Source organism: Neolamprologus brichardi, chromosome 10 (genome assembly GCF_056152115.1).
Source record: "Neolamprologus brichardi isolate AB-2024 chromosome 10, ASM5615211v1, whole genome shotgun sequence".
Classification (NCBI taxonomy): Eukaryota; Metazoa; Chordata; class Actinopteri; order Cichliformes; family Cichlidae; genus Neolamprologus; species Neolamprologus brichardi.
In genome coordinates, this window is record NC_142113.1 from 13217510 (window position 1) to 13235001 (window position 17492).

At 39.6% G+C, this 17492-nt stretch overlaps 1 protein-coding gene across 1 annotated transcript; it reads left to right on the plus strand.

Annotated features, from left to right (window-relative positions):
* Positions 1–5804: 5804 nt before the first annotated feature.
* On the plus strand, positions 5805–17142 carry gucy2d (guanylate cyclase 2D, retinal). Its single transcript, XM_006802191.3, has 19 exons — positions 5805–5967; positions 8193–9193; positions 9464–9765; positions 9890–10262; positions 10360–10444; positions 10515–10629; positions 10777–10896; positions 11006–11086; positions 11256–11432; positions 11516–11669; positions 11771–11920; positions 12012–12160; positions 12242–12405; positions 12950–13142; positions 14538–14712; positions 15566–15664; positions 16274–16368; positions 16464–16546; positions 16707–17142. The coding sequence occupies exons 2-19, from the start codon at positions 8329–8331 to the stop codon at positions 16789–16791; spliced, it is 3465 nt and encodes a 1154-aa protein (XP_006802254.2). The 5' UTR covers positions 5805–5967; positions 8193–8328; the 3' UTR covers positions 16792–17142.
* Positions 17143–17492: the final 350 nt, after the last annotated feature.

Consider the following 17492-nt stretch of genomic DNA (forward strand, 5'->3'; position numbering starts at 1 on the left):
AATTTTATTAAAGTGGACCATGAAAGGGTAAACATGTTGTTTACCCAAACACCACATTCCAAGCTGTGTAACACAAATTACACATCTGACTGTCACAGCAAAGATTGTTGTGAAAATGCAGACATTTCATTTCAAATCCGGTATTATTCAGGTATTTATGGCAAATGATTTCAACAAAATCACAACAGTCATATAACATATAAGTCATATACCAAGTTTAATGTTGGACTTGATAAGAACTACATCCCCCTAAAACAAGGATATTTCAGACATTTAGGTTTATCTAGATCAATGTACTTGTTTCAACCCATATAATAAACTCATAAGTGGACGGTAATAACAGAAAAGAAAGCAGTATTTGTCTTTCAAGCTTTCAAAGTATTGATATGCAGAGGTGAGTCGAGTATCCAAAAATTGTACTCAAGTAAGAGTAGCATTACTTTAAAATATTGTTACTCATGTAAAAGTGAAAAGTAGTCGTCAAAAATGTTACTCAAGTAAGAGTAAAAAAGTACTTTGTGAAAAGACTACTCGAGTAGCGAGTAACTGTTTGAAATGTCTGATTAATATTTTTAAATAAATGCTATCGGACAAACAAAAATAAATATACAAATTTTATAATTTCAACAGGAATATATGTAAAAAGATTCAATTGTAGAGCTGTATAGTGTGGCTCACTATACAGCTTTAAGCTGGGCAAACACTGTGATTTTTTTCAGTCGCGTTTTTCAGCTCCTGCTCAAACTGTACAATTGAATCGCAGGGGTTAGAAGTTCATAGGTCACGATGCAGGGTCTCACACTATACGGCCTGATGCTCTGATGCGACCTGAGTGCTCAAACTGTACATCCATAAAAATGAAGGTTATAACAGAAAATCTGTTGCTCCCTCTCTGTCTTTCACTCACACAGACACGCACACCACCACCATCAACTTTGCTAATTTGCTAACGAAAAACATTGATCAGGCAGCTGTGATTGAGTAGCAATGTAAATCCAACTATTTTCAGTTGTTCTGGTGGTGATGATTTTGTTTTGGCTCTCACTGAAGACATCGACACTGAAGACATAGCTGTTCTTTTGTACTGCTTTTAAGCGAAACATTCTTTGTATATGAGGCCAAGGGTGTTCATCCTCTTCAACTCTAGCGTAGACAATTGGCTCTGCCATGTTTTCATGTTTCTTCTTTCCGTGTGTCCGCTACTTTGAAACTCGTGGGCCGCTCTGTCCGCCAAAGTTTCAAACTGGTCATGTGACTGCATGGCCACATCTGATTGGTAAAAAAGTTACCGGAAACTCCACTGGCGGCATGTTATCTAATGTGTTAAACTAATTATTTTTTAAAAAGTAACGAGTCGAATTTTGCAAATGTAGCGGAGTAAAAGTACCGTTTCTTCTTCACAAAAATGTAAAAGTAAAAAAGTATCGTGCAAAAAAGGTACTTTAAAAGTATATTTTTTTCAAAAACTACTCAAGTAAATGTAACGGAGTAAATGTAACTCGTTACTACCCACCTCTGTCGATATGCAACTAATTCTGTTGTGTCGCTTTGAAAAAACTACAAGTAACCAGCAGAGGGCGCTGCAGTATCTTTACAGGTCATTGCTGCTTTTGACAGATACAGTAATTTAAGTTAGAGAGCTGCTGGGACTACTTGATGTCAATATACTTCTATTTAATATATGACTTACATTTTGAACAATTTATACTTGACCCAAGAGTAAATGTTAAAACCTAAAAAACAAAATTTAAAAAAAAATAAAAATCACATGATAACAACAACAACAATAACATACTTTTGTATTTATATCACTGTGTGTGTCCATCTTCTACATGTATTTCTCTGATCAGAAGCAGCTCACTGAGGACAGTGTATTCAGACAGTCACAGGAGGTTTCCTGTTACCTAACCCACATTTTACGTGACGTTCTCAAATGCTGTTCAAGCATTCCCAGCTTCATCGCTCAAATCCTCTGAACCTGAAAAGACTAAGTGATGTCACTTGCAGAGGCTCCCAAATGAATTCAGCAATTAAGTGAGGTCACATAAGAGGCAAATGTCTAAGCTTTTCTACTGCTCCTCCCACAGGCCCTCCCAGAGTATGAATAATTTACTGTGACAAACTGCTTCACGAGAGAAAGTAAATAATTCTGAGAAACACACGGCTTTGCGAACCACGTGACCGCAAATGTGCCAGTTTCATACTGTCAGCTTAAGACTTACACGTTTGCTTAAGACTAAAAAATACTGAGTCATTTCCAAATGTGTCCTGTTGACTTTTTATACCCTCTCAACATGGGTAAAATTGTGTGTTAGGCTCCAAATAAAAAGAGTGTCAGGACTAAAATTAATCAGGAAGTTACTGATCAGAAGTGCTGATGCCCTTCTGTTAGCACTGTGCAGCGTTGCAGCTTCTGTTGTAGGCCAAACAGGTTCTTCGCTCAACCGGGCTGACCGTGTGTCTGACCTTGCTTTGAAGTGATTTCTGTCAGTGCTGTTGGCCATGTCACTAAGAGGCTTGCAGGGAGCCAGTTTAGCACAGCCTCACCTGACTAATCTAATTACAGAACAAACGTATCCTCACACTTGCATATGGGAGAGTACTCGGCCTCAGCAGAGGGTGATGTGTTTGAGTATCACTTTTGGGCGTCTTTGTTTTGTTGATACTATGTTTAAAATGTGACGTTTTCCTTCCTCCTTATTAGTTTAAAAATCCAGCTGCAGGGCTGCAGTGAACTGAACATGCTGCGTGCGCTTAAGAGCCACTGCAAATTGTGAGTGGCTTACCACAGATAACATTCAGATGTTTTAAGCTTTGTGCACCAGTACACCCAGGACATCTCCCTGTTTAAACATGCATTGCACTCATGTTGATCTTTTGACTCTAACTACTATATCAGGCATATATTCCAAATTTTGCAGTGGCTTGCATGGACAGTATGATGCAAAACTGCATGAAAAAAGTGCCTCAGTCAAACATAAAGTAGTGTTTGCTCGAGTCATTTGCTGTTTTAACAGGTGAGGTTCTAGTTATTTAAGAAAAATCTCAGGTGTAATTGGCTTAATGATAATATTTTTTAAAAATTACAGGTACGTTTTAGCATTATCAACAAACTACGTTTCACAGGCTGTAAAGCCGATGTAATTAAAGCTCTACTTAATAAAGGCTGCATTCAATCCAAGTGTTTCAGCCACTTATCGACCTAAATCCTGCCCCAGTTTAGCTGAAATCCTTTAAAAAAAATGGTTGCAAACCACTTTTGTTACCAAATGGTCGTTTGAATTGTTTCTGTCAGAGAAACAGTTTAAACAGAACTGGTGAAAGTTTACAATCTTCTTAAAGACTGACGGACAAGAGAATCGTTTTATTTGATGCCAGTGATCTCAATGATTTATTACTGAAACTGGAAAGTACCATTGGGTTTATAGGAAGCACGCTATGCTGCTTTCTGTCTTATTGACAGTTTGTTTGAGTAGATGATGAGTCAGTACTCCAAAGGTTCATGTGTTTGGTGATAGCAGAAGTTTGGAGTCCTTGATAACATAAAACAACATCTTGGGACCACCTTCTTTCATCTGTGCAATAATATCTAATTTAAGAACACCCTGTCTCAGAGTGATGCCAGAGTCCATGCATTGTTAATTCTTTTGTAATTCTTTACCATCAACCTGCTCCTATATATCTCTGAGATGCTCTGAACGGTCAGCAGTGCTATAGTGAAATTGCTGAGCACACTTCCAAAAATTGAAAAAATTGGTGTAAAATCCTTCTCCTCAAATTTAAAATCCTGAATGACCAGGTTCTTCAAGACCTCACATATCCATATTATCCTAACAGAGCACTTGTTGGTCTTACAATTTCCAAAAGTAGAATGGGAAACAGAGCTCAGCTATCTGATCAGCATGTAACCTGCTCCCTGAACGCTGAACCATCCGTTGGCTCACTAATGTGAATGTGGCTCATAGCTACATTCACTATAAATGTAGCTATTTCATGTTATTAACATGTACTCGTGGCATACACTATAAATGCCACTGTGCTAATTTGTACAGTGCACTCACTTGATCCAAAGAAGGACATTTAAAGTATTTCCACGATTCAATCGATTGCATTTCACTTATTGCATGCTAATTGAAAGGTTTAGTTGCTTACACTGAGTTATCTGCACATTTCACCTGCCTACAGAGCAGCACAGTTGTGCAAACTTGTTTCATTTCATTTACTGAATTTGTGCTTGTTTTTACTAATTATGTAATACTTCTGCAAATGCAAAAACTCACGGGGCTCATGATCATTATTTCAGCTGTGTTGTGTTTAGACCTCTTGTGGCTGCATAATGTTGCTTTCAGTGTGTGCTACTGTAATATCTGCTAAACGGAGGTTTTGTATGAAGTGTAATTAACTTTTGCTTGGATGTACCATATTAACTTCAAATGACTTATCCCACTCGAGCACTGCAAACTCAAAATAAACAAGTTAGTGTAGTTCACCCCTCTTAAGTTAACGTAACTTAATGTTTCTTGAGGCTTAAGTTTGTGGTTTGTGTTTTGTCCTCTTTCTCTCTGTCTGTCTTGTCTCTTTCCTCACTCTCCATCCGCAAGTACATCTGGAAATGGAGCTGCATGTTCCTGATATGAGTTTGATGGCTGTACAGCACCACCCTGATGGGTTTTCCACTCCACTTTAAGGGTAGAAGAAGCTTGCCACCAACATTTAACTTGGTGAGAGTTTGTGAAATGCACAAAGGTAATTGTCATATTTCCTTTGACATTATTGTGATATCATATGTATCCAAGTGGTGTGGTATAAATAAAACAAAGTTGAACTGAATGTAAGAAGGGGATAATGCAAAGCAGCAGGGTTATATGGAGCTACAGACACAGCTGCCTTTGTTAGACTCGGGACCCAAGAGGTCAGTAGCAATTCTATAATTTAAAGTGGGCATCAATGATAAAACAGCCAGCTGCATTAAAGCCAAAGTTTCTCACCAAGGTCATGCTAAGGTGTGCATGATTAGCAAAGCTGGGAAACAACTCTCTGTCTGAAAGTGAAGGTTTCACCCCAGCACAGATTTTATGTGTATATTTGAGCGAGTGACGCGTTGCTGTTCTGGTAACAAAATGTCTCGTTCATGTTGCCCTCAAACCGGCAAATGTATGAGGAGTACTGCACGGGATATTATACCTCCTCTTGTCTTTATGCTTTCCTAATACCTAAGACTGATTTAATATACTCTTGGTCATGCTCATTGTGAAGCACTATTTTCTCACCAGTTCATCCCGGCTCTGATTGGTCCGACTGTCCATCAGTCCTTAAGATACTTAAGGACTGATGGATGGCTTAGGTTGTTTTACAACTAATTTGCGAATGTGATAATTTCTAGATTACATCAGCACCTAATTTAGCACACAGTGCAAAAGACAGTGGATGTGCTTCTACTCCCGCCCCCCGCCCCCCCGCACACTCTCTTTCCACACCGTGGATTAAAAGCTAAGGAAGGTTAAGAAGTCAAAGCTTGTCAGTCCTTCTCACTCTTCCATTTCTTTCTTCCATTTACTTGTTACTGTCCCCAGCTGTCTGCCAGTTTATTTTTAGCCAATCCAAACTCTGGATCAGAGCTGCGCTTCTTCTCACGCACCATCCCGTTACTCGGTGCTTTCAGATTGGTCCCAATCCAAGCCAGGGACAGGAAGAACGAAAGCGAGGCTAAGATACTGGAAATGTGGATATATGTAATTTTCAGTATTGTCTTTGGGAACTTTAGGTACAAGTGGAGATAGCTGATTTTATTTATTTATTTTTTTACTTTTTACTTTTGGATTACATATGGTAGTTTTTTTCAACAAAGGACCACAGGTAACTGCTCCTGCTGGGTGCTTTAGTATTCTTAATCCACCTGGAGCTCGGATGGTGCTGAAGGACAAACTGCAACCCTGACATGGCTCCTTTGTAGAAAAACTGCTCCAGGTCAGAATTTATTTTCTTGTAACATTTATTTTATTGAATTCTCTTCCATGGGTCGGTCACTATTAATGAAAGGAATGTGTTCATCAGCCACTTCTGTATAGGTGAGGCCACTGAAATTTCAAGCACTGACTTTTCTCTTGTAAACTAGATCTGTCTTTGACTTTGAAATAGACTTTTGGGGTATTTAACTCAATAAAATGATGCAATTTTCAGTGGCATATTAGAACAAGCTTAGTACATTCTAGTCCCTGCTCCTCTTAAGATATTAGCAACTGATAAGCCAAAGTCAGTATTAGCCACTTTCAGGAGCCTTGATGGTTGCTACTCATGTGCTTTAACTTAGCTTTAGGACAGGCTAAGAACACTGAAATTTGTAGGTGGTTTACAACCCAGTTTTAAGTTTAACATTTGTTTATCAAGAAATCTAATTTAGAAGATTTTTAACTTCTCTGTGATCTACCTTTATTTTTATTTATTTATTTATTTATTACAAGTAATCTTGCACTTTTAGCATTTAAAGCCTAAAGCATGAAATAATTCCCAAAAAATTATGTGTTTGAAGCTGGAGTGTTTCTTAAATTTTCTGACAAAAACAGACAACACATAAAAAATTAAATGAAAATATTTTGCATGCATGTCTGAGCTTTAATTTGAAGATTTTTTTCTACATTCATCCTGTATTGTGGAATTTATTGCTTAACATATAAATGGGTATAATCACACTGTAAAGGTCTCAAAAACTCATGTATAAAATATGATACACTTGACATTACAGGGTTAAGATGATGACTGAATCTTTTATATTTATGTTCCAATGCATATTTTATTTATGTATATAAAAATATATATGGGAACATTTCCAAACTGTTTTCTAACCCCACCAGAAGCAAGCTGCTGAGGCCTTTTGCTCTGCTGTCAGTGCTCATACTTACTACCACTAAAAATGTGAATTATCAAATTGCAATATATATTGAATTTCCAGTTGTGTTAACACTTATATAGGATACTTTACATTTATTTCAATAAATTCAGTTTGTATTGGCCAGAAATTCCAGTTAAAAATTAGAAAGTAGCTTATGTGTCTCTTAAAGGTGAACCCGAATCACCTATGTACGGCCTGCTAAGCTACGTTTTGCACTTTAAAATTTTTTGTTGTTGTTTTTCTTTTAGTTTTTTTTTTTTTTTTTTAGATTTTTCTAGAAGCTGATTTGAGTAAGTTGGATTTCAGAAAGCAAGAAATGAAAGACTTTGGAAGGGTAAAGGAAGCTAGACTAAATAAAGAGATGGCCAGATTTAGCTCCGTGTTATCTGCCATTTGAACTGCATGGCCTGGGCAGAGCTAATCAGCTTGTTACACACATGCCATTAATTCTCAGAGGAACAGGACAGGGACACTGGGCACCATTTCATCACCGAAGCAGATGGATAACTGATTAGATTCAACATTACGTTCTGTTAAATAAAACATCGCATTTAAGGTTGCATGTATAGGTTGCATTTTTCTCCCACTAAAGTGGAAAAAATATATAAGAACGTTTCAGCCCTCTGTGTTAAGTGTTCAAGTGGTCGAGGAACTTTATCTCACCTTTTCTTTCAATGCCAAAAACTACAGCTTTTTTGGAATCATTTGTTTGATTTTCTGACCAAAGCCATTGGCAGGGAGGTCCCATGTACCCCCTTTGCAGCATTGTTCGGGGTGTCTGAACCGGGATGGGCAAGGGACAAGACAGAGACGCAGGTTGTGTCGATGACTACACTTGTGGTCAGAAAGCTGATACTTCTCTGCTGGAAGTCTGATAAACCTCCTACCTTCGAAATGTGGTTGAGAGAATTTGGAAATGTACTCCATCTGGAGAAAATCAGGTTTACCTTGTCTAACCGAGAGAGTGTGTTTTATAAGATTTGGCAACCAGTCATTAGCCTGATGGACAACCTTAAGTGAAATATACTCTGTCTTAACATTTATGTATGCTGTATTACCACCTTGTTGACTTGTCGTCCACCTTCTATTGTGTTCTTTTGAAGGTGATTGTTGTATACTACTCAATTATAAAATCAATAAAAATATATTGGAAAAAAATAAAATAAAACATCGCAGTGGGATGTGGGGCTAGCTTATGTGTTGATAGATGCATTTTAAAAACAGAGGACCCAAACACAGATCAGATTAAATGTCATTCTACAACATTTCTCATGCTTTCCACCTTTTTTTTTTCCGTTGGCAGTGATGGCTTGGAGTCGTGCTGTTACCTGTCCAGCTTTGGACTAGAGGGAGACATTCCCATTTACAGAGAAACTCTCACGCTAAACAGCCACCACTAGCCTTCTGTGTGTGAAGCATCTAAACAGCTGTGTGAGAAAATGACACAACACATAGACCCCTGCTGTCTGCACAACCTCTCCTACCACCCGCGATGGCAGCACAACTTCATAAAATGGAGGAGAAAAAAACATATATGGACCGACACTTTCAGCGGATGTAGTCGATTTGAATCTTTATCAGCATCGTCATCATTGTCAAAAAGGTCATTATCATCCAGACCACAGTTGCTATCATCTGCCCTGGAACACACCAGGAGCTGGTGGAGGAACTGGTTTATTTTGCCCTTCCTCATAGTCTCATTTTTCCCCCATCAAGCCTCTGCAACCACTTTCACAATGGCTCTAGTTGGACCCTGGACATGTGACCTACTATATTCAAAAGCCCTCCCTGACTTGGCTGCCAGCCTTGCCATCAACCGCATAAACAAGAACACCTACCTCAGTAAAGGCTACTGGTATGACTACAAGCTGATCAATGAGGACTGCAAGTCATCCCGTGCCCTGGCTCGCTTTGCTGGGCTGAAAGGTTATGCAGCTGCTTACTTGGGCCCAGCCAACCCAGGCTACTGCTCCTCAGCTGCTTTGTACGCCAAAGAGTGGGATCTTGGGCATCTTTCCTGGGCCTGCCTCACACCCAATATGAATAAAGGACATATGTATCCTAGTTTCATAAGGCCACTGCCACTCTCCTCTCATGTAATTTTTACAGTGTTGCGATTTTTTCGGTGGGCCCACGTGGCCATAATCTCAGAGGAGTCAGACTTGTGGGAAGCCACAGGGCATGAGCTGGCTTCTTCACTTAGGGCCCTCGGCCTGCCTGTTAAACCGGTGGTCACAATGGAGAACAACAAAGAAGGGCCTCGGGCAGCTTTGACAAAAGTGCGGGAGACAGACCGGGTCAGAGGTGAGAAAAAAACAGTTCAACTTGAACAAAACTAACCCTGTGATGTCTAAATAATCATCAGCAGTGGCAGGAATTATAACTCTAACCACTAAGACTGTGATGTGATATCTGAATATTATTTTTTTCCTTTAATTTCCAAAACAGAGGGTTGGGGTTCAGGTTAGGGTAGAGTAACTAAGCTAATCAGACCTCATAGAGTTACAAAGCCTGCACATGCTATATTTCACATGAATTGAGATTATAAACTGTCTTTAAACTTTATTTTTCTAGTGGTCATCATGTGCATGCCCTCAGTCCTGATTGGTGGCCAAGCCCAGTACCAACTTCTGACAACAGCCTTGGCTATGCGCATGATTGATCGTGGCTATGTGTTCATTCCCTACGACACCCTACTCTACTCACTACCCTACAATGATGCACCCTACTATATGCTGGGCAATGACACCAAGCTCCGGAAAGCCTTTGATGGAGTTTTAACTATCACCATGGACTCTGGTGAACGCAATTTCTATGAGGCCTTCAAACAAGCACAGGACAGCTTTGAAATACGTACCAGCACTCCCCCAGAGCAGGTGAGAACATCTAATAAGAATCTACTTCATTAAAAATGACAGAAAGTAAAAGACAAATCTCAAAGGATAGGAAAAAGACACAAATCTGAAGTTTAAATGGCTACTGTGCTGTCCCTTCTTTAAGGTTTCTCCATTCTTTGGCACCGTCTACAATATGATGTACTACACAGCTATGGCTGTTGAGCAGGTCCGCGATAGAGAAGGTCGCTGGGTAACTGGTCGGATCCTGGCCGATGGCGAGGGTGGCTTTGAGTTTGAAGGATTCAATCAGCCCTTGAGGGCTGGCAGGAACGGTGAAGGCATGCAAGCTCAATATGTGGTCCTGGACTACAGCGGCATTGGCAACACCCTGTACTCCACTCATTCGCTTCATGCTTCTCACACGGACAGCAAGAGCGGGGGCTTGAAATATCTCGGCCGTTCAATCCATTTTGCAGGGAGCACTCCCTACAAAGACTCAACCTGCTGGTTTAGCCCATACTTTGCCTGTACTGGAGGTGATTGTGCTTGTAGTGCCATCGCTAAAAACACATTTAAAAATAAGCCAGTGCTGACTTTAGTGCATTCAAACTATCTTTGTGGTTCTCTCCCAAGGCATACATTCGGCTGCTGTCTTCTTGCTTTTCCTGATGTTCATTTCGTTGATTGGATTTTTAGTAAACGTCTTTCTTCGCTACAGGTATGTATCTGATTTTGTTCAGGCTCGTGTAGCTTAGAAAATATGTAATGATTGTTTTCGGTCTTTTCAGGAGAGATGGCAAAGTTGGGTTCAGCTTTGGAGGTGGTGGCCACAGTAGTGGATCGACAAAGGTGGTGCTGAACCTTGATGACCTGGTCTTCATCAATACCCAAGTCAGCAAGCGGGTGAGTTCTGTGCTGAATCAATACTGCTGTCTTTGGCTTCTCTCTGAAATGCATGCACTACATACCTACAGTAGTATGGACTGTATGAAAGCTGCACATTGTTTACTCTGAGCTTACACATTCTCTTTGAATCCTGTGTGTGAACAGAAGCTAAATGATGACAGTATAGCAAAAAGCCAGGGGGATATGAAGACGCCTCACCACTCAGTGTCCGGCCGTAGCTACTTGGCCTCCACGCCAGACAGCTCGAATATTGCTGTTTTTGAGGTGAGAGTCAGATGTTCACATTCAGTAAACTTCAGTACAATGTTTAGAAGCTGAAGTCTTTTTGATGTTTTTGGTGTCACGATGACTTTGTTGTTTGTTTAAATGCCAGGGTGACTGGGTTTGGCTGAAGAAATGCCCTGCTGGATCAGTATCAAACATCTATAACAGCACTGAGAATGTCTTTGTCAAGGTAAATGAAAATATGAGGGAAGGTCAGAAAAGGGCTATATATGTTGTTTAATGGATAACTGAATCTTAACTGTAGCCAGAAACCATTTGGTCATCTGAATTTGCCTTAACACCCTGGTCACAAAAGCTCCAGTGAACTATATCTAATATTGCCACTGTTTGCTTCTCAGCTCAGAGAAATGAGGCACGAGAACCTCAATCTGCTACTGGGGCTGTTCTTCGACTCTGGGATCTTTGGCGTTGTGATCGAGCACTGCACCAGGGGCAGCTTGGAGGATTTGCTCAGCAATGAAGAAGTGCGTCTCGACTGGATGTTCAAGTCTTCCTTGTTATCGGATCTGATCCGGGTAAGAGATTTATAAGGTGATCTGTCAGTGTTTCATTTCTTATTTTACCATGTTTGTCACACATTTCTACAAACTGTCATCAGGGTATGAAGTACCTGCACCATCGCGATATCATCCACGGTCGACTCAAATCCCGTAACTGTGTGGTAGATGGGCGTTTTGTGCTGAAGGTGACAGATTACGGGTTCAACGAGATTTGGATTGTCCAAAATATTGACAAAGATGAAAAGCCAGAGGGTGAGTGCATGCACATGCACATCCACGTAATAATTATTATTGTAATTTTTGTTTGCATGTATCATTTTTTACTAACTGTGCACTTGATAAAAAAAAAAAAGATCTACTTTGGACGGCTCCTGAGCTGCTGCGAAGTTCTAGTCAGAGGAGGAGGGGCACTTTTGCAGGTGATGTCTACAGTTTCTCCATTGTTTGCCAGGAGGTCATCGCTCGCTCTGCACCTTTCTGCATGTTGGACATGCCTCCCAAAGGTAAGTAACATGCTACTACTTTTAGTACTTTTCATTAACAGTTTAAATCACAGTTAGCTGACAAGACTTTTGTTTATGTGTATGATGACAGAGATTATCAACAAGGTCAAGGAGCCTCCGCCTTTGTGTCGGCCTGTCATATCAGTGGAGCAGGCCCCGGTGGAAGTGATACAGGTCATGAAACAGGCCTGGAGCGAAGAACCAGAGCGGAGGCCGACCTTTGATGAGATCTTCAAACAGGTATAAACACATGTTTGTATGTTTTCACATGTTAGTCTGTAGGTAGGTGGACACAGCTGAGTCTTTCTCTTCATGTGACAGTTCAAGAGCATCACCAAGGGAAAGAAAACCAACATCATTGACTCCATGCTGCGCATGTTGGAACAGTACTCCTCCAACTTAGAGGATCTGATCAGAGAGAGGACGGAGGAGCTGGAGGTGGAGAGGCAGAAGACTGACAATCTGGTGGCTCAGATGTTGCCCAAGTGAGTTTCCATCAGCTTTCATTAGCACATGAAAGACATGACAGGATTGACTCCATAGCCATAGGTATTGAGTTTTAAACATGATTACCTTCTGGGGTTTGCAGATCAGTCAACACCTCACGCTGTTGCTGGATCAGTTCTTGGTTCAGAGGCTTGCTGCACCCTGTAGAAATTATTTGAGACAAATTTGTGGAGTTATACAGAAATATCTCAGGTGTATTCCAGTTATTCTCTGATTTGTTGAAACATTAATAAATGTACCATTAAGCAATGCTCAGAAACTAATTTTTTTCAGTTGTCTCATTAAACAAAAAGCTGAATTTATTTTAGTCATATAGTTATACAAGAACATATAGAAACAGATCTGTATTAAACTGTTGAATCCATATTGATATGTAGTTCTTGCACATGTTTTTAGAAATAAGAACTAAAGCTGAATGTCTGCAGTCGTCTATATGTCCTGAACATTTCATATGTCTCAAGATTTTGTGAGAGAAGTTGTTTTCATATATGCATTTTTTCCGCTTATCCATTTCTCCTTTAGGTCTGTGGCCCAGGCACTGAAGACCGGCAAGCCTGTCAAACCAGAGCATTTCAGTCAGATCACGCTGTACTTCAGTGACATTGTGGGCTTCTCCACCATTTCATCTCTTAGCGAACCCATTGAGGTGGTCAACCTACTCAATGACCTCTACTCACTTTTTGATGCTATCATTCTGCTGCATGATGTCTACAAGGTGAATGTTGAAATACCAACACATGACATAAATGTCACCCAGGTAGCTGCTCTCAGGCTGAGCCTTTGCTCCACCACCCATGGTTCATTTCCCCATGTTACATGCCATTACACTCCATTGCTGCTTCCTTCATCTGTCCTGGCAAACAAAATGTAATATATATATTTTGTATTTTATATTATATTACAGTATTATATAGAATATATTTATGTAATGACCAATCAAAGTTGACTAGAAACTACATAGATTTAACTGATAACTGATGTGTTATTGTAGCCATGTCATTTCTTTCCTGTAGCTCCTTTGTTATTCCTTTATTGTCATCCTTTTGGGAAAAAATTAGGAGCTACCCAGAGATATGTAATCATCATCATCAAAGACAGACCTTCCCATTTAATGTTTTTTCTTTATTTAGATGACTATTTACATTGTAGATTCTGACTGAAGGCATCAAAACTATGAATGAGCACATATGAATTATGTATTAAAGAAAAAAAAAGTGTGAAATAAGTTAAAACATGTTTTATATTTTGGATTCTTCAAAATAGACATGCTTTGCTTACTTTGATTACTGTTCCCAGAGATGCTGAACACTTGTTGGCCCTCATGCTGTTACTCTGCAGTCCATCTCATCCCAAACCATCTTGATTGGGTTTAGGTCGGGCGACTGGCAGCTATTTGACCATAAAGGCCTGATTTGTGCAGTCTCCTCTGAGCAGTTGATGTAGAGATGTGCCCGCTACTTGAACTCTGTGTGGCATTTATCTGGGCTCCAATCTGAGGTGCTGGTAACTCGGATGTATTTATCCTCAACAGCAGAGGTGACTCTTGGTCTTCCTTTTCTGGGACGGTCTTCATTAGAGTCAGTTTTGTCGTAGTGCTTGATGGTTTTTGTGACTGCTCTGAACTGACTGACCTTCACTTCTTAAAATAATGGACTGTCGTTTCGCTTTACTTAGCTGGTTGGTTCTTACCTTAATATGAATTCCAACAGTTGTCAGCTGTGTACTTCTGCACAACACAACTGATGGTCCCAACCTCATTAAGAAGGCAAGAAATTCCACAAATGAACCCTGACAAGGCGCACCTGTGAAGTGAAAACCGTTTTAGGTGACTACATCGTGAAGCTTATTGAGAGAAGGCCGAGGGTTTGCAGCGCTGTCGACAAAGCAAAGAGTGGCTACTTTGAGGAATCTAAAATATAAGACACATTTAGAGTTATTTATCATTTTGTCTTTGCTACATAATTCCATATATCTTGCTTCATATATTTGATGTGTCTACAATGTAGAAAGTAGTAAAAATAAAGAAAAAACACTGAATAAGAGGGTGTGTCCAAACTTTTGACTTATATGGTATCAGTTTGTGTTCAACTTTCCTCTTTTTCTCTTCTAGGTGGAAACTATTGGAGATGCCTACATGGTAGCCTCAGGGGTCCCCAACAGGAACGGCAATCGCCATGCAGCTGAAATGGCCAACATGTCTCTTGACATCCTCCACTGCATTGGAACCTTCAAGGCGAGGCACATGCCTGATCTCAAAATCAGAATACGTGTTGGCCTGCACAGTGGTAAATACTGTGTTCATCCTTTCTGTGCTGTGACAAACCCTGAATGTGTGATTTAAGCTTTAAGCTTCTCACGAAGATTCCTTACTGGACGTGCTGTGAAATTCAATTCAATTTTATTTATACAACGCCAAATCACAACAACAGACGCCTCAAGGCGCTTTATATTTTTAAGGTAGACCCGACAATAATACATACGGAGAAAACCCAACAGTCAAATGACCCCCTATGAGCAAGCACTTTGGCAACAGTGGGAAGGAAAAACTCTCTTTTGACAGGAAGAAACCTCCAGAAGAACCAGGCTCAGGGAGGGGCGGCCATCTATTGTGACCGGTTGGGAAGAGAGAAGGAAGACAGGATAAAAGAAAAAATTATTATACTTACAAATAATTATATTATTATTATAAATAATTATAAAAAAAATTCTGTGTTTAGAATTTAATCTGAAGAAAAAAGTCAATAATAATCTATCCACACACCTGTTTATAAAAGCCAAATACATGCGTAAAAAGTAAAACAGTGCAAATTAAATCCAAAGGGAATTCAGAGAAATAGGACCACAGGGACTAAAGCTGCAATGACGAGGAGGCATTTTTACCTCCTTTATCTTTGTCTGGAGCTTATTCCTGGAAGAGTGAAACACTATCCACTTAGAGTGCTGTCATCCAATTAACACACTGCATACTCTGGATTTGTGACTCTATACTGTGACTTTCTTTATGTGCACAGAAGCTATATTTTTATATATTGGGTTGAAACTGTAGAGAAAAAGCCTTCAAAGCATACCAGTATAAAGAATATTTAAGGTATTGTTATGGAGGAAATCTTTGTAACCTATATGTACTGTTGTTTGCAGGCCCAGTTGTAGCAGGAGTAGTTGGCCTTACGATGCCTCGGTACTGTCTGTTTGGAGACACTGTCAACACAGCATCTCGAATGGAGTCCACGGCGTTGCGTGAGTGTCTTGTGCATAATTGTATGAACCACATGTTTCTTTTTTCTAATGCTGGAATAGTGGGAGGGAGGTCAGGTGTCTTTCAGTTTATGTGCATGCTGCTTGAAGCTAAATAGGGCTTTGAGTGAGGAGTCCTTCCTAATCCTTTAAGGCTATCAGCAGAATTAGAGGCCAATTTAAAGTTTCGCAATAAATGCCGTCAATGACCAAGTTTTTCTTGGCAACCTTCTACAAGGTACACACATTTAGTAAATGCCCTGTAATTTAAAAAAGGAAAAAAGAAAAGGAAATTTAAAAAAAAAAAAACCTCTCATTTAATAATGTTCTCAGTAAATAATTGTAATTAAAAAATTGTATTGAAAAACATTCACATTCAACTGATCAGTGGTAGTTTCAGTCAAACTTAATCTAAAGTAACAGTTATGTGCTACATGATTATACTGATGGGTAATATGCTGCCACCAAGTGGCTTAACCTCAGAAGGACATTCTGATTTCTGCCCAGTCTTGTAGACTTAGTCATTTTAAACCCAGGAATGCTCCAAGCCCAAGATTTTATATTAAACTGTGTATCTGTACCAAAGCTAAGGTTTCGCCTGTATTTGCACAGCTTACAGAATCCATGTCAACCAAAGCACAGTTGATGTCCTGAAGAGCTTGAACCTCGGATATAAAATTGATGTCAGAGGCCTGACAGAGTTAAAGGTAAATAAAATGAAAAGGGACGCTAACCTCTACACCTGCTGAAGCATTAGATATGTGCTCTTAGCAACTGATTGCTGATGATTGTTTATTTGTAGGGAAAAGGTATTGAGACCACTTATTGGTTGGTGGGTAAAGAGGATTTCACCAAACCTCTGCCTGATCCTCGAGACCTTCCGGGGTAAGAGAATGGTTCTGTCATTTACACATGTTAATAGATGTGATTTGTCCGACTGAATCAGTTTTGATAATTTTAGAGAAAAAGTTACTGCAATCAAAGTTACTTGTTGTTTTTTTTGTTCCAATTTACGGTGCATAAAAAGGTGCGTTTCCTATTACAGGGAATCCACTCATGTGATCAGTTTAGAAGAGATACCCGCCGACAGAAGACAAAAATTCCTGGATCGACAGAAGAAGACAAACTAGCCCGTGGTTTTTTATTGGAAAGTGATCAGAGGTAGATCATTGACTGAAAAGTTGAACATGCAATATCTGACAGCAACTACACACAAGACTAAAGAAAATTTCCATATTAATCACATCAATCAATCCTTTGCTCTTGTATGAAAAAAGTAGGTGAAACTGTCTATGCTCTATATGTTTATTGGATGTTTTATACCAAAAATAGACAAAAGTGACACTGCAGATCCAAAAAGTGTAGATTTATTGAACAGCACATTTTGCCTAACAGAAAGGCGTAATGATGAAAGTGTCTACAAATATGATTACAGTATTATGTGTAATGCTGGTGAACTGTACTGTATGTATTTGTACTAAACCACGTGCTTTATAGAGATTCTGGAGGGATGCTGTCATAAACACCTTAATGGTGGAAGCTATTACTGCCTGATTATTCATCTCAGCTATAATGGTGTCTACACTGGACTCACTTTAGAGGCATTAACCCTGTCACAACAACACAGAATGAAAACATTAATACATTTTTATAGCAGTTTCAGCTGCAAACCTGGATAGCACATTCGGAGCTCGGGGCGAGGGATGCTCTGATTTTGCTTTTGTAGCAGCAGTGTTGTTTACAGATGAAGGAAGAATCCATGCCACCCAAAAGTGATCAAAATCTATATATATATTAAAACATGGTGGATTTAATATTTTATAGTTTTATT